The sequence below is a fragment of the Dysidea avara genome, chromosome 13, assembly GCF_963678975.1.
Source record: "Dysidea avara chromosome 13, odDysAvar1.4, whole genome shotgun sequence".
Lineage (NCBI taxonomy): Eukaryota > Metazoa > Porifera > Demospongiae > Dictyoceratida > Dysideidae > Dysidea > Dysidea avara.
The window spans coordinates 5,050,005-5,075,291 of NC_089284.1; the positions used below are offsets into that span (position 1 = coordinate 5,050,005).

Consider the following 25,287-nt stretch of genomic DNA (forward strand, 5'->3'; position numbering starts at 1 on the left):
ATCTAATTGTACAGTGTCTCAATGATAGTCATTGCATAGGGAGTATCCTATTCAACTACACATATTCTACTGAAAATGCTCTCAGATTCAATCTCAAAGCATCCAAATCTCAAAATTTTCCTGTGGGGTATGCCCTTAGTATTGACATGCTTTGCATGCTAGAGTGCAAAGCACACTAAGGTACAGTTAATGATTTTAAAACACTTTTGTAATTTACAACCAACCCACATGACTTGCCCCCCACTTTTGAGTACTGTTCTCCGCCCCTGCACTGTACACCAAAGCTATAGCAGTATAAGGTCATGTCCAGTTCTGCATTTAACATTAGAATGTCTGATAAACTTCACTAATTCCTTAACATATGGATATGAAAATTCAATGCATATTTTATTAGAGTATACGTGACTGCTCTATTAGAGTATATACCTGACTGCTCTATTAGAGTGTATCGATCTTTTTAACAAGTTTTGAAGAGGGCTCATGTTACCTCTGTAAATCCTTCCCTGGGAGAATGCTTTATCAAATGTTGTGCTGTGCTATACACTATATTACTTACTCATTTTGTCCTGCCACACTAAAATGGTATGTTAGGGTCCTACATGCTGTAAACTCAGAAGTCTAAATTTTAGAGAGGGGTTCCTGAACCCCTCGGAACCCCCCTCCCTATGCCCCTGATAACTCGGCCGTACTTCGTCGTATCGACTTTTGCTTGGTGTCATGTTACTCCTCACGTGATGGCGCTATAGATATCACGTGATAAATACGAATGTAGAAGGGCTGAAAATAATTTAGCGCAGGTGAGTTCCTTGTTTGTATGTTGAAAGTTCATATACTGGCAGATAGCTTACTCTTTGCCAATTAATAAAATCTGTTTTTCGAAGCGATCAGATAAACTGCTTCATGAGATATGCTTGTTTGTAACCGCCTATGTAGCTAGCTCTCGAGCTAGCTAGTTTGGCAAAACTGAGTATTGTGCGTTTTCAAATTCGTTTTTTATCAAATCCAGTTTTCTGGATTATGAGGGTTTAAGGGTTAATACATGTGTGTCACAATTTTCATCATATGTAGCATTGAATTTTTTGTGCCATTAAAACTTCTATATCAATCTGTGCTATAGTTTTATTCATAAAATAAGTGCATGGGGTGTTGAGGGATTGCTATGTAGTAAAGTTTTATGAAGCATTATTTTGAAGTTTAGGAAGTTTGTGGAAGGAGAACTATATAGGCAGGTCAGTGATAGTTGATAACTCAACTGGCGTACTGCAATATGAGTACATTTGAGGTAGATGTTTATCATCCACCACCCAACATGTCAAAGAGAGCTGCTACTATACCCATTGCACTCAGGTATGGTTTATGGACATAGTTTACTAACTTTACTACTAATTTAACATTACCTTTCTACACCTATTAACATTCATTGGGCAGTCATCTTGAAAGTTTATAGAAGATTTTGGCTCATCATTACCCACCCCTTGCATGCAGTACAGTGTTAAAGTTAAATTCAAGAAAGCTATCTGAAACAATGAAGTATGCATTTGTTAATCAAAAGTTCAAGTAGCAAATGTTAGGCATGTGTGCTGGATCACTGGACGGCTTGCTATTTCACTTCCAGCAGTACAAAACGGGTTTCTTTGTATCGTCCATCATAGTAGGCTTCTATGTTGTTTTGATATCCTCTGCGGAGAACGACACCAAGGTATTTACCATTGTCAGCCTTCAGGTAGACACCTCCTTTATTTTTATCATACTCAACTTCAAATTCACTATATTGATCAATGTGTGGTTTAGCAGCTTCAATGTTATCTTGGCCAAACCGATTGATCCTGCTCAGAAAGTTCCAGCCGCCATTATCACCTTTAAAGGAAACTTTATTATTGTATAAAACACTAGCTCGAAAATAACAGAAAACATCAATCATAGACTTCTCCGCTTCTATATAATCAACTAATCCACGTCGAATTCGGCTAAGAAATTTTCTGTTGTGGGCTAGGAGTACATAAGTATTCCCAGCCTTGATTGGGCTTTGGCCAAGGTCTGTTTCATCCTCAATTTCAACCAACCCACCAGAACTCGCTGAGGTTGCATGAATTGCGGTGAACAGCATAACCAAAAGAGCAACATTCAAAGTGAATATCATCTTGAACAGTGACAACTGCATCTGAACAGTGACAACTGAATTGAGGCTAGATAGAAAATTAAAAAGCTTTTTATAGTAACTGAATGGCCTTATCTTCAAGGAAAACCACCTTGTAACTGATGGAAGTAGAGATTAGCAAGTTACAGCCAGGACAGCTGCCAATGAAGCCAGATGATTGTTTGCTAAAGTTAAGGGTTAGGTTAAAAATCAATATCCTCCAACCAACTTAACAACTAACCTTATTTTGTGTTAGGCTAAATGTAATGTAAAACATTTGTGTGTTAGCCAAATTTGTCACTTTCTTTAATATATATATGATATGTTCTAATGTCATTATTGCATCTTAGTGGTGTTTGTTAGAAATGGAGTGTATGGTGGATCAGGGCCAGTATATTGATTCATATTTCTTGTAACAAAAATTCAAGTACATGAATTTTGTGCCCTTCATGTTTACACAAACACTGGTTATAATAGTGCTGTGACAATGCATCACCACCTGAAAATTGGTGAAACCACTACTCAGTATTAATGCTGCATTTCTCTATTACAAGTAACTGAGACAAACAGTTGTTAATAATGGGTACACTGTTTACTGTCTATAGCCTTCATCTTGTATTTACCATTGAAGTGTGCCCCTTCCTTTGCTATCTCCTTCACCCACCCTGCTAGCTGTCTAAAGCAATAAGGACTTTTGTGCTCTGAAAATTATTTGAAGCTGTACAAGATTTCAGTGGTTGAATTAGTGAATAAGTAAAACTACAAAATGATTACTACATCATATAATTTGCATAGATGCATGCAAGTACGTACATTGATCTAGCATTTAATTCACATAAACTATACAATATACATGTGTTACCATATCAGGAACATTGGACAGTTTTGCTTGGCCCCAAGGTGTACCAGTATCTACTGTTGACCAGCCAGACAATACTACTACAAGTCTGTCAAACGTTGAGCAGAGTTGTTTGTGTGAAGTGAAAATACTTGTATCGAAAATGGTGATCGATTCTGTAAAAGTGTAGAACAGTCCACAAACAGAAAATTTTAACACTACTGTAAGGGTGAGTTCATTTCTCTGAAGTTGTTGGCCACTAATCATTTTTATCAACAGGAAATATAGCTAATGATGCAGAAAACGGTTTTCCACCATTACATAACCCCAGCCTGTTCTCTGTCTCCATTGTAGCTAATAGGCTGTATGATTAGATTAATTATAGGGTCACATATAATTTCCTGTGCGATACAAATATTTAAACATGATTGCTAATCATGTTTAAATATTTTTATTGCACAGGAAATTATGTGACTCTACAATCAATCTAATCATTCAACCAATTATAGGAGACAGAGAACAGGCTGGGATTATGTAATGGTGGAAAGTCATTTTCTGCATCATTAGCTATATTTCCTGTTGATAAAAATGATTAGTGGCTGACAACTTCAGAGAATGAACTCACCCTTACAGTAGTGTAAGGGTGAGTTCTGACAGCATTCACAGATAATCTGCCCAGGACATTAAAGCCAGAAAATACTCTAATAGAGCAATCACCGATTATACAATTGCAACAGTCAGAAGTTCTGAGAACCATGCTCAGGTATGTTGATTCCAATAACTGATCATTTTATCTAAATGCTTATTCAAATAGTGATATTATTATAATAAGTGATTGTTATTATTTGAGTAATGGACTGCTCTATTACAGGATTTGATCTGGCTAATGTCCTGGACTACACTTTTACAGAATCGATCACCATATTTGATACAAGTGTTTTCACTTCACACAAACAACTCTGCTCACAGACTTGCAGTAGTATTGTCTGGCTGGTCAACAGTAGATACTGGTACACCTTGGGGCCAAGCAAAACTGTCCAATGTTCCTGAAAAGGTCTTCACTGTTATTGTATTTGGATCCTGTTATACTTCTTATATACAATGCTGCAGGGACATATGTTGTAGCATCTGTGCATGGCTTGTACAAATAACATGTTATACATGAGCAAATAATTATTTGCAGCTATGCCAAGGAAATCATCAAGCAGCTTCTGGGCTGAAGGGATCAGAGAAGCTACAAATGAAATAATTCATAACAACATGCAACACACAGCACTCAAGTATTCTAATGGAACATTACATTGCAACATCGTGTGCTTGAATTTTCCTAAATGAGTTTCAAATATCTTTTCTTTTTTCATCTGAGAGCCGGGCCTTTGTTAGAAACAGGGTGCATTAGTCGGGTAGTTTTGATCATTGTAAAAACTGAGTATACTGCTTAGATACTTTACATATACCAATGTATATTATATCCTGCACCTTGTACTGACGGTTGAGGTGTGCTCCTTCCCTTACCAGCTCCTACATCTTCCAAATAGACTATATGTCTGATAAACACTTATTGGTCACTAATGCATATTTGATATTAAATTTGGTTTATTATAAAGTATCTATCCCACTCGGGATCTGCAAAGAAGGATACTGTAAGCCTGTGTATCTGCACAATAGAGACAGACATAAGTACAGTTGTGGTTCTAAATTTCATACCAGTAAATTGCACCGTAAAATAGTCAATCCTCAAATTACATTGTACGGTAGCAACAGACACACAGCCTGGTGTTGAACATGCGATGCTCTGTCCTACTCTAATAGTCCTATCAGTCATCCAAACTCACCTTTAAAAAGTTAAATATATACATGCAGCTTTTGCTGTTATAATTTAACTCATGGTTGGAACAATTTTCACTAAATTTATAAAGTTAAGGCATGTTAGCATGCAGGCACTGAAGAGTGGAAAAGATGCTATTATTATTTCAAAATGGCAATGCTATAGCCAGCTTAATTAGGGAATGTACTTATTTCCATGACAAGGTTTCAATGTTAAGATGACACCCAGACTAAACTTTTGATCTAGAACAACTTATTAAGTTACAGCAGAGACAGAGAACTGGGACAAATAATCTCCTTCCTTCAAATTGTAGTTCTTGTTATATGCATGATAGTTTTATATAAATCATCAGTGCAGATTTAGATACAGATGGTATCTTTCCCCACCTTTTTTAAGGGGCTACAGAGCAATAACTAAAACTGAGATACTCTATTTGAGTGGCCAAGTCCTGTGTGCTTGAATTTTGCTATGAGAATATTTAAAATCAAAAACTGCCCCTGAATCTTTTAACAAAGACCATGTACTCTGATGTAATAATGATATTTGGACATCTCATGTTTGTAGTAAAATTGAGTTCACTGTTTGCTAACTGTATCTTGTACATATTTATCATTAACACACATGTGCTAGCTCCTGAATGTACTTCTGTTTGGTGTGTGTGCTTACTCTAATTGTACCATAGAATAGTTTTCATGCAACAGCATTCTATATAGATTCATTAATTGTTTACCCCATAGGTGTTGAGTAATTACAATCAGCCTCCTTGCCATCTTTAGGACCAAAACATTAGAATATTCTAAATGAGAATTATACATGTAGTTTACTGTCCTTCACCTAGCATGTATCATGTCTGAGCATCTGTACTAAATGACCATTATACTGTTTGTGGCACCCAAGTACAGTGGCGTATCCAGGATTTTTCCTAATAGAGCGGCATAGCACCAAAAAATTAATGGGCATTTCGTGCACTCTGTGATACAATTATGAAACTTTCCACACAAATTGTGCTCCTCATGACATATGTTATTTGATATAGAGCCATCACAGATTTGACCTTTGGTGACCTTTAGAGCCATTTTTTCACTGAAAATTAATCATTATTGCCTTTATCTCCCTGCATGAGGCATTATTTTACACTGTTAAAACATAGTATCAAAGTAAAGGTGTTGATCCAAGAACTATATCAACTTTTGTTTGAAGTTTGTATCTCATTCCACTACAAAGTTATGGTCATTTTTGTATGTTATAAAATTCTTTGCCCTTGGGGTGTAAATTACTCATTTGAGTAATTCATAGAATTTCATGGTTAATATAAATGATCATGACTTTGAAATGCAATCACCTGTTGACTTCAAATAAAATCTGAGTAGTTCGTTTTAGTAGCACCTTTAATTTGAAACTGTGCAATACAGTGCCTCAGGGAGATAAAAACAAAAACAATGAATTTCAATACAAAAATGGCTGTAAAGGTCACCAAAGGTCAAATATGTGATGGCTCTATATCCAAACTGAAAATTATGTCACAAGGAGTACAACTTACATGGAAAGTTTCATAATTGTATCAAAAATTGCACAACTATCGTACTATATATATGCTGCTCTACTATAAGTGGTTTCCAGAGTTATATCAGTAACAGGAGTCTGAGGCACACTGCACCCCCAGCTGCTGACAGATTTTGAACATCACAGTAGAAACAAGCTGCACATTACTCACTATTTTGTGGCTGAAATTAGTAGTGACATTCACTACTACTTTTTTACAGTGCTAAAATGCTTCAAACTTACTTGATTTATGATTTCATGGGTAGCATAAGCGTATTCATGCTTGGTTCGTGCATTTAAGTCATAAATGAATTATGGTTTGTGGCTAGTCAGATATTGTAGTAACCCAAAAATATATACATACCCAAATTCTCCAATTTAAATAAAAACTTAAGATTTATAGCTGCTAACTTATTCAAGTTAACCTTTAACATCATATTTAAAATTGCAGTCTGTTATGAATGTTCTATTAGAGTAGTAAGACTGTTCTATGAGTGACTGCTCTATTAGAGTATCTTGATCTTTATATTAGCTTTGGCCATGTTCCCTTTTGAGGAACCAATATGAGTGTAAGTTTCCTAACACATTGTAGCTATATATACTACCCTGCACTGTTCCCATTTACTCTGCACATTTGTGCTGCCAAACTAAGATACTGTAGTTTGGTGTTCCTGCTGCAAACTCACAAGATAAAATTTCACGGGGGTTCCTGGAACCCCAGGAGTATGCCCCTGCAAAGATCTTGAAATTCAACTACTAGAGAAAGCTACTTTGAATATGGACAATAGTTTGTTTGTTGTTTTTGTTTTTATCTGCTTTAGCAGTTGTTAGGCACTGGAAGGTGAACACTGGATGGTGTGATGGTCTGTCTTTGCAAACAATATAAGGATGTTCTCTACTTAGTGTCATTCAAGCATTTCTTAAGCATGCAAGCATAGCAGATCATGGAGAACCAATGGGAGTAACTTATAAATGTATAATTAGTGGTTATTGATTTATATAGAATGTGTAGTAGTGTATGCTGACATTGCTCGACATGTTTGCCCAATTTTAATATTATGAATGATAAGCAATAACAATGATCTTTGAAATTGAACTTAGCAAACTACTGCACAACAAACTTTTCAATACAAGTTGTAAATGCCATATAGACAGTCAATTAACTTTTGTATCATCTTTTAGAAATGTTGTAAAATAAATGTGCAGCTTTTAAATCTTTTGATGTCTCAAGCCTCAAAGAAGTGCATGCAGTTAACACTGACTTTTCTATCAGAGTATCTTAATTTTATACAGAATTTGAAGTGTCTTGGCTATACTCTTGTTATAGCACAATCCATAAATCAATATAGATGCTATAACAGCAGTTAGCAGGTGATAGTACATGTGTTTAATATAGCTAGTTAACAATATAAAATGTCACAACATATGCACCAACAGCTTAGAGTCAAGGGTAGCTATAGTGTGAGGCCATTCTATTAGAGCTCTTTGATTTGTGATGCGTCTATAGTCACACGTATATTAAGGACAGTAAACCACATCTTATATGGTATAATTATGTACATAATTGTGCAAAAATAGGATAAAGTTCTTATAATTTTTGTATACGTATGTTTATAAAATCCATTTTACAAAATTGCAGTAAAATGGAGTAGATATTGTGTCAGCACTGGGTCACAATCTAGAATGGTTATTTGGCTGGCAGTGCATCTACTATCAAACACATGCACTGTTAGCTCTTTTCACTACTGCTCTTATATTCTATGTAAGTTGAATATACCTGCATGGGTCTATACTCCTGCTTTCTGCATTTCCTTAAGAGTGGTACTTGCATTTTGTTTAGCTATCTCTTCAATGTCTTAACAACATTAAGCTTTCATTCTGATGAGTGCAGTGTGGATATCTCTTGTATTGATTCTGTCAGCATTGAGTGTGTCTACACAGTCTTCCATTGCATTAGATCGGTACATATAATTATGCTAAACAACATCGAAGGGTGGTCTTTGCATCTGTTTACTCATTTACTCATTACAGTATATGTACAAGTATCTCTCACATTTTTACACCCAAGCAGTATGACTTTTTAAATAAAAGAGTTGTTGAAGCACCATCCAAAATATAGTAGGAAGTGTGAACTTTGGCTTGCATTTTGTATTGCAAAGCAAACTTCAAAGTGCCATGCAGATATCAGACACCTTATAAACTTTGATGCTTCAATTTTTCTAATGCAGATACGTGGCTTAGCTTGTTTACCCCTGTTCTGGTTAGCTATACCCCTGTGAACACCTTTGTATAACTGCTATCAGTTTATTCACAACATAAGAATGTAACATTGCAGCATAAAAATTCCAAACCCAAATATTATAACATGGCCCTTATATATATATAATATCTCTACCTGACTGTTTATTATTGCATGACTTGAAACATGTAACACTATAAAGTTAAGTCTAACATGTTTAAAATGCCAGATTGAGAAGAATGTCTATTCAACACAAATGCATAAATAGTAGCTATACATAATTACTTAAATAAACACAACAATTAAGGTGGACTTTGCTATTCCTGCAAAAAAGTAAATGCAATCAGCTTGCATGGCTTTGGGTCTTAACACATACAAAAGAAGTTATATCTAGCCATATTAAAACAGCCAAACTGTAAAAAAAGGTGTAGCCTCCAAAACAGGGTGAAAAAAGAAAGTCGACAGCCAAGAAATGGCTGCAATGAATTTATGTGGAATGCTATGTTGACAGTTGTACTGGCTATATATAGTACACAAGAGCTGAAAGATCCATTGCTATATACTAATGGCTACACTCCTCATTCAAACTATACATGGATCATTGACCTTCCAGCGGGGGCTGATCCAGCAGGGTTTCTGAGGTTTCAGGCAATTAACAGTTTCCACCCAAAAATCTGATATTTTAAACATGCATATATGTTAGGAATTGATTGATATAGGCTGCTTATGCTTGCTTCTGCTGGTGCAGTATCAGGAACTGGCTAAACTAATGGTAAAGAGGTGGAGCAATGTGAAGTTCGGCAAACATGGGTGCCATTCTGGGGATCTGGGGGCATGCCCCTAGAAAAATTCCAGGCCTTAAATAATTTGAGATATGATATAGACTGTTTTTACTGTGTTGGTACAAATAAACTAAGTAACTTAAAACTACAAATGTGACTGTTCTATTAGGGTAGTTAACTGCTCTATTAGAGTATTTCAATCTGAACCTTTGCAAATCAATACAAATCTCAGAATACATATTATTCAAAAGTTGCCTGAGGACTTCTCTAGGTTTAAGTGTGTATGCAACAGAAAATTTGGGGCATGCTCCCCAGTACTGAGGATTTCATGCTGCAGCAATGCAGATCATATAATGAGACATTTATGGTTCAGAAGTAACTATTTACAGCTACATATACGTAGCTGTAAAAATGTATGCATTGATATATAGCCTCCTTGGAGAGAGAGCTTACTTACTAATAAATAATTCATACAGCAAAGTAGTTTTTTTACACTTGCAGGTTGTGTCAGCAGTTATATACTGAGACACATCAGTAAATATTGTATAGCATATGTTTGAATAATTAAACCTAATAGTTTGTGTTACAAAGGGTTGAACAATAATAACAACACATTATAGTTGACAAATCTAACTGTTCATTATAGCTATCCACTTTCACTGTATGCCAAGAGTGCAGATGCTCTATGATGTTTGCATGCATACACATAAGGAATGATTTTGTGATTTCCACAAGCTGAAAAACATGGATGCTAACTCAGACCCTGGCAAAATAGCTGAATTAGATATTATGTATGAAATCTAAAACAAAATCTAACTCACATAAAAAATGTACCTTTGTTATGGCCCAATAACTGACAACATGTGGTATACTAATCACACTGTGCATGTAGCTATGTAATAGTGATTGAAATAGTTGTGAATTAGCAATTAAGTATTTGATTATTCTAAAGGTATTTCTATTACTTGAATAAGTATACACACAAACTACTGATATGTATTCAAACTTCGTTTAGGGAGTAACCACCAACATAATCGCTCTCTCTTCTTTTCTAAAATAGATATATATTACATAATATATAATTGTGTCACTTTATTTACTTATTATTGTGTAGGACTCAATCAAACAGTACAACACAGAGATACATGTAAGTGGAAAAATAACTTTGAGCAATGCAGTTTATTAAAATTAACTAAACATGTACTATATATTTAAATAAGCTCTTAGTAAATCAAATGCCAAATATACATAGCTAATAACCAAATATGTAGTTATGTATAATATCATATCCTTTCAGCACTATTATAAGGTAGTCAAGATTTATACCTATATACCGCATGGCTCCAGCTACAGCTAATGGTAGACTCTATGTGAAAGAGCAATAAGATCTCTGCAGACAAGTTGTTGCTTTTAGTATATATGTGAGCGGATTTGCAAAAAAAAAACACCTTTTTCCACACATTTTACATATCAACAAACAAAATGATGTAACACTTGATTCCTTATAACTGATTAACTTATTCTTAGTTTCAACATGCAGCCAGATACTGTAGCTACACGTATACATCCATGGAAAATTTCAGGCAATTAAAAGCCATGATAAAAAAGTTATGAAGCTTCAAACTTCCAAAAATGGGTCATATGTTGTAAGAGGAAAGGCAAATCCAGCCACATATGTGACCGAATTTGAGAAAAGGGGTCAACCAATATATCAAATTTGATGACTCATAACTTCAGATTGAAAAATGCTATTGACTTGGAATTTGGTTAGTAGTGAGTGCTAACATAGCTTAGTGGATGGAGCAAATTTCAGGTTAATATGTGTATTTATCACTAGGATATGGATTTCCAAGTTTATGTGTGTGGAAGACTCCTTTTTGCAAACCTGGTCACATATATGGTTTGCATAGAAGTGTACTACAAGCTAATACTTACCATGTATATCCTACTCCTCAGCTGACAAATAAGTTGCTTTCAGTTTATCTTGGCAAAACTCGTATTTAGTGGGATACGGATTGTATACATTCAAGTTCGGCTAACTAATTAGCTGCTAATAAATTTATGACAATTTGCTAACAACATTTACTGTCTACTTAAAATCTGTATTCAGCTAGCTCTGGACATTTTTGTTACTTCCTGTAACCACATACATGTGTGTTTTAACTATATACTTTTCTGTTATTACACATGTAAGCCAAAATTCTGCTTAATTGTGTGATTTTATATTCTGTTTGTGCTTACACATTATTAGCTACTTTTGTTAACAACCTGTATAGCTAGCGGGACTAGAGCTATAAGTCATAGCAAAATCTGTACAGTAATCTACAGAGAATATAAGTGTTTCTAATATTTTCGTTAACAGCATGTTTGCATGTCAAATGTTATGGATTTTGACAAACCTCAAACCCTCAACTATTCTCATAAAAGTCATGATGTCAAGAGAAGCCATGTATGTAAAACATGCATGTCAGCTATAAAAGCTGATGATCATATCACTGTATGATAACAAAGTGATTGTGGGAGGCTGTATGCAATGGTTGAAGTTCAGTCTTCTTCATATTTTAGTGTTAAGATACTGCTAGTATTAGTATCACTATTGCAGTACTCTGAATGCCAGATTCTATTAGGAAATCCTTGTGGAGGAAGTGGTAAGAAAACTGTTTGACAAATTTGCACACTTTGTTGTGTGGTGTACATGTAGCTTACTATGATGGGACAGATATAGGCAGGCCAGTGATAGTTGATAACTCAACTGGTGTACCACAATATGAGTACATTGAGGTAGATGGTTATCATCCACCATCCAACAAGTCAAAGAGAGCTGCTACTGCTTATAAGCACCGTCTGTGGCCAAAGGGCAAAGTCTACTTTGAGTTTCATAGTAGCTTAACTGGTGAGCTATAATGAACTGTCATATATTACTCTATTAGCAATCTTTAATATTCAGATGCAGAAAAGGAGGTAATTTATGATGCTATGAGACATTGGGAGGCTAAAACATGTATAAGATTTTGTCAAGGATGTACACCAGATGGATGCATCCGGTATTTCAGGGGACCAGGGTAAGTGAAACAATTATTTTTAATGTTACTACCCCTTTATGTGATTACATGAAGGGTCAAGCAATGTAGAGCAATGATAAATAATATTGCGTGCATAATAATTATTATGTTTTTGACATATGATGTTGAGCCATGATTTTTTATAGGTGCTGCTCTTATGTAGGGAGGATCAGTGGATATATTCAACCAGTTTCTATTGGGCAATATTGTGAATTTCCTCAAACAGTTCATGAAATTGGACATGCTCTTGGCTTTTGGCACGAGCAAAGTCGTCCTGACAGAGATGAGTATATTAAAGTTCATCCAAACAATATCCTAGCTGGACGAGTCCATAATTTTAATAAGGAGACCACTTCATCAGTTGACTCGTTAGGAGTAACATATGACTTCAATAGTATAATGCATTACAGTGCATACGCATTTTCAAAATCTCGTAGTGTAAAAACAATGACTTCAAAGGAACCTAACATTCCCCTTGGAAGGTCATCAGGACTAAGCCCTTTAGACATAATTCAAACCCAACTTCTGTATAAAGAACAATGCAGTAAGTTATTTTGTGGTTGGAGTTGTTTAAAATATCATATTAGAATTACGTGGATCATCAACAAGTCAGCTTCCACCCAAGAAAACTGTCACACCAGTCCCTCAAATAGTACTACCACCAAATGGCAAACACTTGAAGGGAATGAATGGTCGATTCTCTCCCCCTAATTACCCTCAGCCATATAAGAGCAACACTTGTTATGTATGGATCATTGAAGTCCCTGAAGGATATTTTATCTCTATTCAAATATTTAACATCCGCATTGCGTACGTAAATTGTGACACCACCATGTTAAGTAGACATTCATAGTTATACTACTATACTATACAGGTCACCATGCAATGTGAACCATGTAGCAGTGTACAGTGGAACAACAGATGATCGAAGCATTCTAATTAGGGAGGTGTGTGGTACTTGGGCCCGCTACCGATTCTGGACAGGACGTCACTTTGCTTACATTAAGTTTTGTACTGGGCCTTCTGCCAATACTAGGGGATATACTGGGTTCTCTGAAATATCTTTTGAAGCTAACGGTATATACACACACATATTTAACCGATGATAAAATATTTTTGTACTACAGATATCAATGAATGTCGCTACTCTTATTGTGACCATAATTGTACCAACCTGCAGGGATCTTACAAGTGTACATGTAATGATGGCTACTATCTAGATAGAGATGGCAAAAGTTGTTTAGGTAATCAGTGATAGTTAGAAATAATTGTTTCTAAATTATGTGTGTCATATTCAGATGTGAATGAGTGTGGTAATAGCAATGGAGGCTGTGCACAAAAATGTGTCAACACAGCAGGCAGTCATCGATGTGAGTGTTCCAATGGACAAATAGGCTGTTATGGAGGTGAGCATCTGTTATGACATTGTCACTTACTACTATAACAATATGTGTAGGAGTTAGTTGTATGGCAGCCAATTACACATACCAATAATTGTATGATATATATTCACAGGACAGTTATGTTCAAGTAATAATGGTGGGTGTGATCACAATTGTGCTGATAGGACATCTGGTCCAGTGTGCACTTGTAACAGTGGCTATGAGTTACAGAGTGATAAGAAATCTTGTCGTGGTCAGTGGTCTATATTGTTATCCAGTATTAAATAGTTAGTGTGTGTACTACTATAGACATCAATGAGTGTAATACTAACAGAGGGATATGTGGTGCTGGTGGAACTTGTGTGAACAGAGCAGGATCCTACACTTGTCGGTGTAATCGTGGGTATCAGTTGAGAAATAAGAAATGCCAAGGTATGCAGTTTTGATAATGTCACACAGTTAATGCACATTGTCCAATCAGATACTAATGAATGCTCTAATCCAACATCATGTGGTGCAAATAGTAAGTGTGTTAATCTACCAGGAACATACAGGTGTGACTGTAATAGTGGCTATATATTAAAGAGTGGACAGTGTAGAGGTATGAAGGAGATCATACCTAGAAATTTTAATCTTGTACACTACCAGATATTAATGAGTGTGCTGATCCAACATCATGTGATTCAACAAATCAGCGCTGCATTAATTTACTAGGGTCATTCAGGTGTGAGTGTAACAGTGGCTACAGGCAGTTGAGAAATGGACGCTGTGAAGGTATGTAGCTACATCAGTAATCAAAGGCGACTGATCTCAATTACACATGGCTTATATGTCAGTCCCAAATCACATCAGTCAGTAATCACCATGCATGGTTGCTGTAGCTTATAATATCCTACATCTGTGTGTGTGTGTTTTTTGTTGTTGTTGCAGACATTAATGAGTGCAGTGACAGGTCTCAGTGCTCTGATCCTAGCAAAAAATGTGTGAATCTACCTGGAACATTTAGATGTGAGTGTAAAGATGGTTACAAGCAACTGCAGAATAGGAACTGTGAAGGTATGTGTATGCGTTGTACGAGTGTTTAGTACCAATAAATGATTTAAAAGACCAAGGGAGCTAAGACATAATATGTATAGCCAATGCAGGGTCTAAAAAGGAACTAACAAAATATGCTGTACATCATGTATGTACGTATGTATGTTGTTTATTGGCCCATGCTGTCAAGCAGTTATTTACACTGTACATAATCAGCATTTCAATAATATCCTGTCCACGTTGTAGATATTGATGAGTGCACTACCAACCCAAGTGTATGTAAGAAAAATGAAAAATGTGTCAACAAACCAGGAGGATATTCTTGTCAGTGCAAACAAGGATATAGGAAAAATGATAGGGGAAACTGTAAAGGTATGTATGTGTGTACTAATCATTACAAGCTGTGTTAAGGAAAACAAATTCTGTGGTATTTGTTACAGAAGAATGTATTGCATCAGGGTATATTATTGTGCATACAGATATCAATGAATGTGCTGAGGGCACACACAAGTGTGAACACAAATGTGTGAACACAGAAGGATCACATTATTGTGAGTGTTCTGCTGGTTATGAAATAAAAAGGAGAAGCTGTAGAGATATGTGATGCATATTCTGTTTGATATTCATTGTGGATATAGCAATTAACCCTATTAAACATATATAGTAAATCATTTGTATCTAATTAACCTCAAAGATTGTTTGTGCCACTTCAGTAACCAGGAGCTGTTTGATACTTGGGTGTACTGCATGTTAAGTGTAACCTAATACTTGTAATGTGCATTGTGGTTTACTTAATATGCATTAATATGTACCCAACCCTAAGACAATCAGCCTGGTGTACAGTACAGGCAGACTACATTATCATGTATATAATTATGTATGTGCATGTGAATACAATGTTCTCATGCTATCTGTCTAGATATCAATGAGTGTGCTACTGGTAATCATACCTGTGAGCAGAAGTGTGTTAACACAGAGGGCTCCTACTCCTGTGAATGTCGCAGTGGTTATGAGCTTAGAAGAGACAAGCGTACATGTAGAGGTAAAGCAATTGATGTGATGAGCCATCATGTACTAAAATCATATTCATCACTTTCAGATATTAATGAGTGTAGAACTGGTAATCACAGTTGTGAACAGAAGTGTGTTAACACAGATGGGTCCTACCACTGTGAGTGTGAAAGTGGTTATGAGCTTAGAAGGAGATCATGCAGAGGTAAACTATATATTGATCATGTGCTAAAGTTACTGATCACTTGTAGATATTGATGAGTGCAAGGTTCAAGAACACAATAACTGTTCCCAGATATGTACTAACTTACCAGGCTCTTATCAGTGTGAGTGTAATAAAGGCTATCAACTACGTCGAGATCAAAAATCTTGCAGAGGTAAAGTGTCCAAGCAATCATATAATTCTTTGGTGTAGCTGCCATGGCAATAAACTTTTGTATGCTATTATTAACGTTGCCATATCATTGACACCATATATTTATGTCTCTTTTAACTGCAGTCCTTACCAAGCTGCTATATATAGGTAATCTGTTTAGTATTGTTATATACATAGAACATTAGTCACTAAATGCTTTGACTAATGACAGATCCATTTGGGGAAAATGTTGACTCTTGCAGCTTTTCAAGTGGTATGCACAAAGTTCATGTGGTAAATGTGTATATAGAAGCTGTATTAATAGGATGGCCTGCCATGGATGTAGGATGGCCTGTTCTTCCTCCATATATAGAGGAAGAACAGGCCATCCTCACCATGTATAGGCTTTAACTGATTTACCATAAAATGTATATCATACCTACAGCCGAGTCTTCATAATAATTCAGTGCTCCAGAATTCAGAACAATAATATGAACTCTCTCGCTACCATGATACTCTAATAGAACAGTAGTAGTATGCATTTACCATGTTTGTTCAACAAGAACTTTGAATAAAGATAAACATTGGCACGGATGAATATGCCACATCCAGACCACTCTGATACAATAACAAATGTCTAAATATTTCACTGTAAATTTAAGTGCGACAATAGCTAGAATTTTTTCTTCCTGGCCACACTTGCCTGCTTACATGTAAGGCTGGCTGTGCACCTCTCATCAATAAACCTATATACAGCTTACCCATCTAGAACTTTGGAGGTTGCTTTTTTGCATTCAAACATACCCAGCATCTATTATAACTGAATAGCTTTGCCTTTCATTTAAAGAACTAGAACTGTCTGTTGAATGTGTTAAAGAGTATGATGCCTAGTTGGTATTTACATTATTTTGTCATTTCCTTATGGCATAGGTGTAGCAGTGAGGGAGGCAAGTACCTTTTATTGATTTATGATTTTAATTGTAAAATGTTGCCCTAATAAAACAGTTAATGAAACAATCAGTGATAAAATTGCCCTTAGAACTGATCTAGAAAGTTACAATTCCGAACTTAGCTGTGAGGCTCAGATCCCCCTAAGAGACAGCATGCCTAACTTTAGGCCAGTTTAGGCCAGTGCCCCCATATTTACTAATATCTTATGCCTGGAATGGTGTCTCTTTGTTGAATGTATTGTCGCAAGGAGTTGATGAGACTGACTATGTGCCATTTTATATGTATGTTCTATTAGAGCTTTTTACTGTGTACAGACATCAATGAGTGTACAACTGGTCTCCATGACTGTGAACACATTTGTGTCAACAAACGTGGATCATATGAGTGTGAGTGTCAAGATGGCTATGAACCAGGGAGGAACAAGTCAACATGTAAAGGTATAATCACTGTGTATGCACTCCAACTTGTTTACTGCATGTGACTTGACTGACTTTTTCATTAAAACACTTTACTTACAGTCCATGAAGGATCAGTGTAATGAAGTTAACTACAGTTCATAAATCTAGACTTCTTGGAGATATCCTGGTTATGCATGTTCCTATTATATAGTACTACTTTGAAACATGTAATTGTCAAGGAAGGAATTGTCTCTGACAAACTGTTTATACAATAGTAGTATACAATGCAGATCTGTCATAGTGATTAATATATATCATTGGTGTAGACATTGATGAGTGCAAGAGAGGACTACACAAGTGTAGTGATCAGTCTACGTGCATGAACACATTAGGATCATACAAATGTGTTAGTGCTGACTGTTCTCCAGGATACAGAGACACTAAGGATGGATGTAAAGGTGTGTACATACTAAATATCTCCAACAATATTAGTTACTAGTGTATATACAGATATCAATGAGTGTGAAGGAGATCATGGGTGTGCTCATGAGTGTGTCAATACATTGGGAAGCTATAAGTGTACCTGCAGACCTGGATATAGGCTTGGTGGTAATGACAAAAGATGTAAAGGTGAGGATAATTACATAAAGTGCCATTTCTAGTTAACATATCGATGGTATGAGTTTTAAACAGTTATAGTTTATATTATTGTTCAGTCATGTGAATTTGTAACTAAACGATGGCTTCATGGCAATAACATTAGGTCAGTACTTGTGCTTAATGCATATGTTTGTATGTTACTCTGTGTGCGTGTGTGTGTGTGTGTGTGTGTGTGTGTGCGTGTGTGTGTGTGTGTGTGTGTGTGTGTGTGTGTGTGTGTGTGTGTGTGTGTGTGTGTGTGTGAGGTAGCATAACAAAGTGGCTAGAGTATTGGCCTGGTAATTAGGCTTGAGCCAATTATGCTCAAAATTTTTCCCAACATGCTTTCAGGAATTTCCCTAAATTTTCACCTTTTTTTGCTCTTCAGTGTTCCCATTATGCTTGCATTAAGTTAGCCAAATTTCTTACAATTATCTTGTGGAACATTAATCAGTTAATTCTGTATTAGAGTATTTCTCTACAAAGTGACTGTTCTGTTAGAGAGTATTGATATGAGGAGCTATTATACAATGCATTTGAGTTCACAACTGTAGTTTGCAGTTTTCAATACAGGACTGTTCTATTAGGGAGTATCAATCTATTTTAATTCCATAATTTGAAATATCCATCTAATATGCTAGGCATAGCACTCCAGCCTGTTATGCTCTTTATTATGCTGGCATATTTGTTGCAGGCCTACTGGTAATCAGAAAGCTCCAGGTTTGATGCCCAGTTATGTAAATTTGGTTCCTTGAGCAAGAAACTTTACTCACATTGCTCCAGTCTACCCAGCTGTGTAATGGGGACCTGGTAGCTCTTTGACTAATGCTGGTTACTTTGGCTGGCTTCCACATGCCATCCTTTGATGTCATTAACACTGAGTCACCTATTTTGAGGCTTTTCAATGGTTTTGCCTGGCGGTCGTAAAACATCTTTTGTTGTTTTCTGTGTTTTTGAAGTTCCTCCTGTACTGCAGTTGGGTTAATTGTTGCTGGCTTTAGTAAAATATTTGCTGTAGGTATGAGAGTCTTTGTCCGCCTCCCCATAAGTCGCTGGGCTGGTGACCCAAGGGTGTCTGACCATGGTGTGTTCCGATACTCTAGCAGTGCTAGGTAGTGGTCATTTCCATCATGTGCTGCCTTCTTCATCAATCGTTTGATGGTTTGTACTGCCTTTTCAGCCATGCCGTTGGACTGTGGATGGTATGGGCTGGATGTACGGTGGTCAATCTGGTATTGCTTGATAAACTGTTGGAACTCGTGGCTGGAAAATTGGGGGCCATTGTCGGATATCAAGACATCCGGTATTCCATGACGGGAGAACTGAGATTTGCAATGCTTAATTACTTGCTTTGCTGTGGTGTGAATGAGCAGGTCTAGTTCAACAAATCCTGAGTAATAGTCCACTATCACAAGGTACTGCTTTTGCTGCAGCTCAAAAAGATCAACATCAACTTTGGACCATGGACGGTCTGGGATAGAATGTGGGATGAGAGGCTCCTTCTGGTTTTTTCTTTGGTATGTATTGCAAGTGCTACAAGCTGAAACGGTATCTTGGATTTGGGATGACATCCCTGGCCAGTACATTATATCTCGGGCTCGCCGTTTGCATTTCTCTATACCTAAATGGGAACAGTGTATCAATTTCAACATCTCTGGCTGCATGGCCTTAGGGATTATGAGCTTTTCCCCTTTTAGAAGAACTCCGTCGCTGGAGGATATTTGATCTCGGAATGACCAATACGGTAAACACTCAGTTGGCACTTGTGACTTGTGATCTGGCCAACCATCCAGTGTTAGTTTCATTAATTGCTTTAGAGCTGAATCAGATTGGGTCATTGATTGAAATTGCTCTAACTTGGTTTTTGATATTGGCAGTGATGCTACTACATTCACTTCAAATTCAAATGATGTGGAGTCATCTGGCTGTTTTGTTAGATACGCTCTGGACAGAGTGTCTGCAATCACTAGCTGTTTACCAGGGCGGTAAATAAGATTGATTTGATACTTTTGTATGGACATAATCATCTTCTGGAGTCGCAGTGGTGCTTGATGTAGTGGCTTCTTGAGTATGGCTTCTAAGGGTTTATGGTCAGTCTCTACTTCAACAGACGGCATGCCAAAAATGTACTCGTGAAATCTGGTGCATCCAAAAACCACAGCTAGCATTTCTTTCTCAATCTGGGCGTAGTTCTGCTGGCACATAGTGAGGGCTCTGGATGCATAGGCAATGGGGTGATTATCTTGTAGAAGTACAGCTCCCAATCCTTTAGAACTGGCATCGACGGATAGTTTGGTAGGTTTACTGGGGTTGAAATACTTGAGCACAGGGGCAGTGGTGATTAATTTCTTCAAAGATAGAAAACTGTTGGCTTGTTCAGTGTGCCAATGCCATTCCACATTCTTTTCCAATAGGGTTCGTAGAGGCGAAGCTACAGTGGATAAATTTGGTATAAACTTGCCCAGATAAGTTAACATACCTAAGAATCTTTGAAGATCATCTTTGTTCTCTGGACATGGCATTTTAAGAATGGCATCGGTCTTTTTTGGATCAGGTTTGAGACCATCTTTGCTAAGTATGTGACCGATATAGGTAATGGCATCCTTTCTGATTTGGCACTTGGTTCTATTGAGCTTGAGATTTCTGTGCCGTGCTCTTTCTAAGACTTGTATTAAGCGGGTGTCGTGTTGCTCTTCATTTTCTCCCCATATGAGCAGGTCGTCCACAACAACTTCGACTCCTGGTATATCTTGAAACATCTCTGACATTATTTTCTGGAAAATGTCTTGGGAAGACGAGAGCCCGAAAGGAAGACGTTTGAACATGTAGCGTCCAAAGGGTGTGTTAAACGTACAAAGCTTTGCACTTGGTGTGTCTAATTGGACTTGCCAGAATCCAGAACTGGCATCCAGGACAGAGAAAACCTTGGCATTTGGCATTCTTGTAACGATGTCATCAATTGTGCTCATTGGATAGTAATCACGTTTGACTGCCTTGTTTAAATCGCGTGGGTCTATGCAGATTCTGAGGTTACCATTTGGTTTAACAATTGTTACCATACTATTTACCCAGTCTGTGGGTTCATCAACTTTCTGGATTACATCAAGATTTTCCATGCGACTGAGTTCCTGTTGAATTTTGGGTCTCAAAGTGACTGGAACTTTTCTCGGTGGGTGTACAATAGGCTGGGCATTTTTGTCAATTTTGATGTGGTACAAGGCGTCTGTGATACATCCCAATCCGTCAAAGACATCACTGTAGGCATTGAGAATATCATCAGGTTGGTTGTTGATAGCATCTAATCGTTGCACTAGATTCAGTTCCATACAAGTCGTCAAGCCTACTATGTTGGGAACATTCTGGTCAATCACTTCAAAAACCACAGGGTAACATTTTCCTTCGTGCTGGCAGTTTAGTGTGACCTTACCACATGTGTCGAGTCGTTGGCCACCAAAGGCAACTAGCCTTGCATGAGATTTTTGCAGTGGGGTTGAGCTTAGTTGGAGGTATTTCTGTCTGGAGATGACATTACATTGTGCACCTGTATCAATCTTAAAACTCATTTTCTGGCGATTTACGAGGATTGTTACTTTCCAATCGGGTGACTTTGAGGTAGCACATTGTATCATACCAATAAACATGTCGTCAGGGGAATCGGAGTCTTCATGTGTAACACTGTGCACTTTCTTTTGGTACTTTGTAGCAGTGTGACTTTGACAAACCTTTGCAAAATGGTTTCTACGACCACAATTGTAGCATTCTACGCCTTGTGCTGGACAGGGCTGGTGACGGTAGTGTTGATTTCCGCATCGGTCACATCGAGGTTTGGGGTTTGCTTCTTGACTTTGACGTCGTGCTGTAACAGCAAGGACTTCCTGATAGTGTGTTTCTTTACCGGTAGTACTGGAACTAATTGTTTTCAGTTGGGTAGATGTAGCTTCGTTCGCTCTACATATGTCGAGGGCCTTCTGAAGAGTTAAGTCGCTTTCTTTTAATAGACGCGCACGGGTCTTATCGCAAATAATGCCACACACAATTCGGTCACGAATCAGACCATCCTTCAATTCGGCAAATTCACAAGATTGAGCTTTTGTTTTTAAATCTGTTACATACTGATCAATGGTTTCTCCTGGTTGCTGGTTTCGCGTGTTGAACTTGTGTCTTTCCCACGTAATATTTTTGCGAGGGTTGCAATACTCATCAAACTTTTCTATTATTTTATCCACCTTGTTCTTGTCGTCGGAATTTTGCCATGAGAAAGTATTATAAACTTCCAGTGCCTCCGGTCCGGCCACGTGAAGAAAGGCTGCGGCTTGAATTCCCGCGTCTTTTGTAGATAGTCCACTAGCAAGGGAAAATATCCTGAAACGTTGTTTCCATCGTCTCCAGTTGTCAGCAATAGTTCCGTCTAAGTTTAATGCCTCTGGTGGCGAAAGCTGATCCATTTTCGCAAGAAACTTCTGACACCATGTAACAACGTGCTAAGAATGTTCTAGAATCATTTCACAACACTCACGTGCCTTGTACAATCACGTGCTAATCTATATATTACACTGGTGTTAACTGGGGAAACAGCCCACCCGACTGTAGCATCAATGGGTACCTGGTGTTGGGGAAGCAAATGCCCTTGTCGCACTTAGCGGTGTTGGGGATGTTGTGCCAGAACTTTGAGTTTGGCAATCTCTCTCTGTGAGACCTGGACAATCTTCCTATGGGATAATAGTCCTGCTACAGGAGGATTTCCTGCACAAGACTCAAGTACATGAGTAGTACACAGGTATCCCAGTGCTGGTTCACTGGTCAGCAATAGCTGTGTTTTGCATGACTGCTGTAGGCTTTGCTTGCTTACTTTGCTTTTATGTGTGTTTGTGTGTGTGTGTGTGTGTGTGTGTGTGTGCGTGTGTGTGTGTGTGTGTGTGTGTGTGTGTGTGATGCACGTGTGTGTTTAAATGGTACTATTGTCTTTCAATATATGTTTCTGGTACCACAGATAATGATGAATGTCTTACTAACAATGGAGGATGTGACCACATTTGTACAAACACCAAAGGATCTTACCAGTGTTCCTGTAACACTTCCTATGTGTTAGCAGCAGATAATATGAAATGCAATCTTGACAGTTGTGGCTATATCACAAAAGACCTAAGTGGATCCATTGCTACTAATGGCTATCCCAACTCATTGTATGCTCCTCATTCCAACTGTACATGGGTTATTGATCTTCCAAGAAGATACAAAAGCATCGAGTTGAAGTTTGATGGTTTATTCATTGAGCAATCAGTTGACTGTGTCAAAGACAAAGTGATAATATTAAATGGCAAAAATACCGACTCATTACCACTGGGTAGTTATTGTGGTTCTCAGTTACCGGCCACTGTACACAGCTCAACAGGTGATGTGACAGTTAGGTTCACTTCAGATGGTGCCAATAACAAAAAAGGATTTAAGTTACGTTATAGAGGATTAGAGGAAAGAGTAACAGGTGAGACATATAGTCTTTGAAAATCACTGTTTTTATTGTTGTAAACTCATTATAGGATTATTTGACTGTGACATAGTAATTACTGATGAAGGTACATTTGGTCCTACCACTTTTCCTTCAAAGTACATTGACCCAATGGCCTGTCAATATCGTATTGTGGCTCCAAGTAGAAAACAACGAGTAAAGCTGACATTTCTATATGTGGATGTTCATGATTCAGAGTGTTATTTGGATAATGTTTCAGTGTACAGTGGAAGACAAGCCACTATTGACAAAAGGCTAACACAGTTCTGTAATGGTAGTCATGGTAACACTGTAGTAACTTCAACAGGATCACGAATGGTAGTAGTATTTTTTGGAAACACACCAAAAAAGTATCGAGGATTTCATGCTTCTGTGCAGTTCTTACAATAAGGAATTACCAATTAATGACAGCAACTGACCATGTTTTGTTACTGGTTATAGTTTAACTGTGATTTTTATAGTGATGACGCAAAACTTTACATACACAAATAAAATTTGTTCTATGTGCATGTTATTGTGAAAGCTGCACAATAGTGGAAAGCACTTCTATAGTAAGGCTACATATATTCTGCACAGCATATGTTGCAAAGCTCATTGCAGCATTTACATGAGCTTTTTCAGATGTATTATAATACAAATTACTAATAAAATTTTTTGTATCTGACAATCTTCTTACAATCACCATCTGCAAGCTATGTATAACAGTGTGTGCAAGCACTGCAATCATTATACTCACTTCTTTATATATACACAGCACCTTATCTGGCAGTGTTATCCCACTAGGGACTTGTGAGAAAGCTAAACCCTGTAGCTATATGGAGAGAGTAAGATTCTTGAAACTGGTTATAAGCTTGCTCCTATAACATGCTTGTAACCAGGTCTGCAGGTATACACTCATAACTTAAACCCTTTTTTCATTAAATTGGTAGCTCTGTTTCCTCAAACCTCTTACTAACAACAGAGGATGTCACCACATTTGTACAGACACAAAAGGATTTAATTTAATTTAATTGTGCACATTAGGTCTATGCATGTATAAGACTGTTGCATAATCCAACATGATTAGTAAAACATGATCGTCTTTTCTGATTCTTTCAGGTCAGATAAATAGTAACCAACAAGTATCTCCAAACAATGTTGAAAAGCAACTCCTCACTATTATACTATGTCAGAGACCCAGAATCTCAGATGATGTGCTCACCTCCACTAATATTGCTAGCATTGCATGCTCTACAATTATAAAAATGTTCTACAGATGTGTATAGCTACAGACTGCCAACCTAGGGTATAGGTGATGCTTACTTAATGAAGAACTCAACACACTTATGTACAAGCAGGGTCACATTTTATTACAGATCTCTATACTATAAATTATAGTCACTTATATATATATATGGAATGTTTATATACTATGCAAGTTGTCATGCATGCAATTGTAGGGTCATATCAGTAAGCATAACTTATATGAAAGCACACAAGAACCCCCTAAAGCAACATTTCCTAGGGATCAACTTAATTAGGTCCCCAGTCAGTGTGTCATTACCATACTATAGGGAACCATTTTGACATGGAGCTATCCCAG

General features: G+C 37.2%; 1 protein-coding gene across 2 annotated transcripts; it reads left to right on the forward strand.

Moving 5' to 3' along the window:
- The first annotated feature begins 642 nt into the window (after positions 1-642).
- Positions 643-24,334, forward strand: LOC136242784 (uncharacterized). 2 transcript variants are annotated; one of them, XM_066034263.1, is made up of 25 exons: positions 643-797; positions 1,199-1,347; positions 10,481-10,513; positions 12,068-12,259; positions 12,314-12,428; positions 12,575-12,972; positions 13,016-13,238; positions 13,303-13,505; positions 13,556-13,672; positions 13,727-13,834; positions 13,944-14,063; positions 14,120-14,242; positions 14,292-14,411; positions 14,459-14,584; positions 14,741-14,866; positions 15,092-15,217; positions 15,325-15,439; positions 15,763-15,887; positions 15,945-16,061; positions 16,108-16,233; positions 17,477-17,599; positions 17,887-18,018; positions 18,071-18,190; positions 23,190-23,681; positions 23,737-24,333. In XM_066034263.1, exons 2-25 carry the CDS (start codon positions 1,287-1,289, stop codon positions 24,093-24,095), a joined length of 3,900 nt encoding a protein of 1,299 aa, XP_065890335.1. In that variant the 5' UTR covers positions 643-797; positions 1,199-1,286; the 3' UTR covers positions 24,096-24,333. The 2 variants fall into 2 exon arrangements, with proteins under 2 accessions (XP_065890335.1, XP_065890334.1); XM_066034262.1 differs by lacking the exons at positions 643-797; positions 1,199-1,347; positions 10,481-10,513 and adding an exon at positions 11,879-12,014 and having other exon boundaries at positions 23,737-24,334.
- The last annotated feature ends 953 nt before the right edge of the window (positions 24,335-25,287 follow it).

Bases quoted from the DNA above. Each gene is read 5' to 3' on its own strand.
- LOC136242784 (XM_066034262.1), top strand. From the start codon at position 11,900: ATGGTTGAAGTTCAGTCTTCTTCATATTTTAGTGTTAAGATACTGCTA. The intron at 12,260-12,313 runs GTGAGCTATAAT...TTTAATATTCAG, and splicing joins GTTTCATAGTAGCTTAACTG to ATGCAGAAAAGGAGGTAATT. The intron at 23,682-23,736 runs GTGAGACATATA...AACTCATTATAG, and splicing joins ATTAGAGGAAAGAGTAACAG to GATTATTTGACTGTGACATA.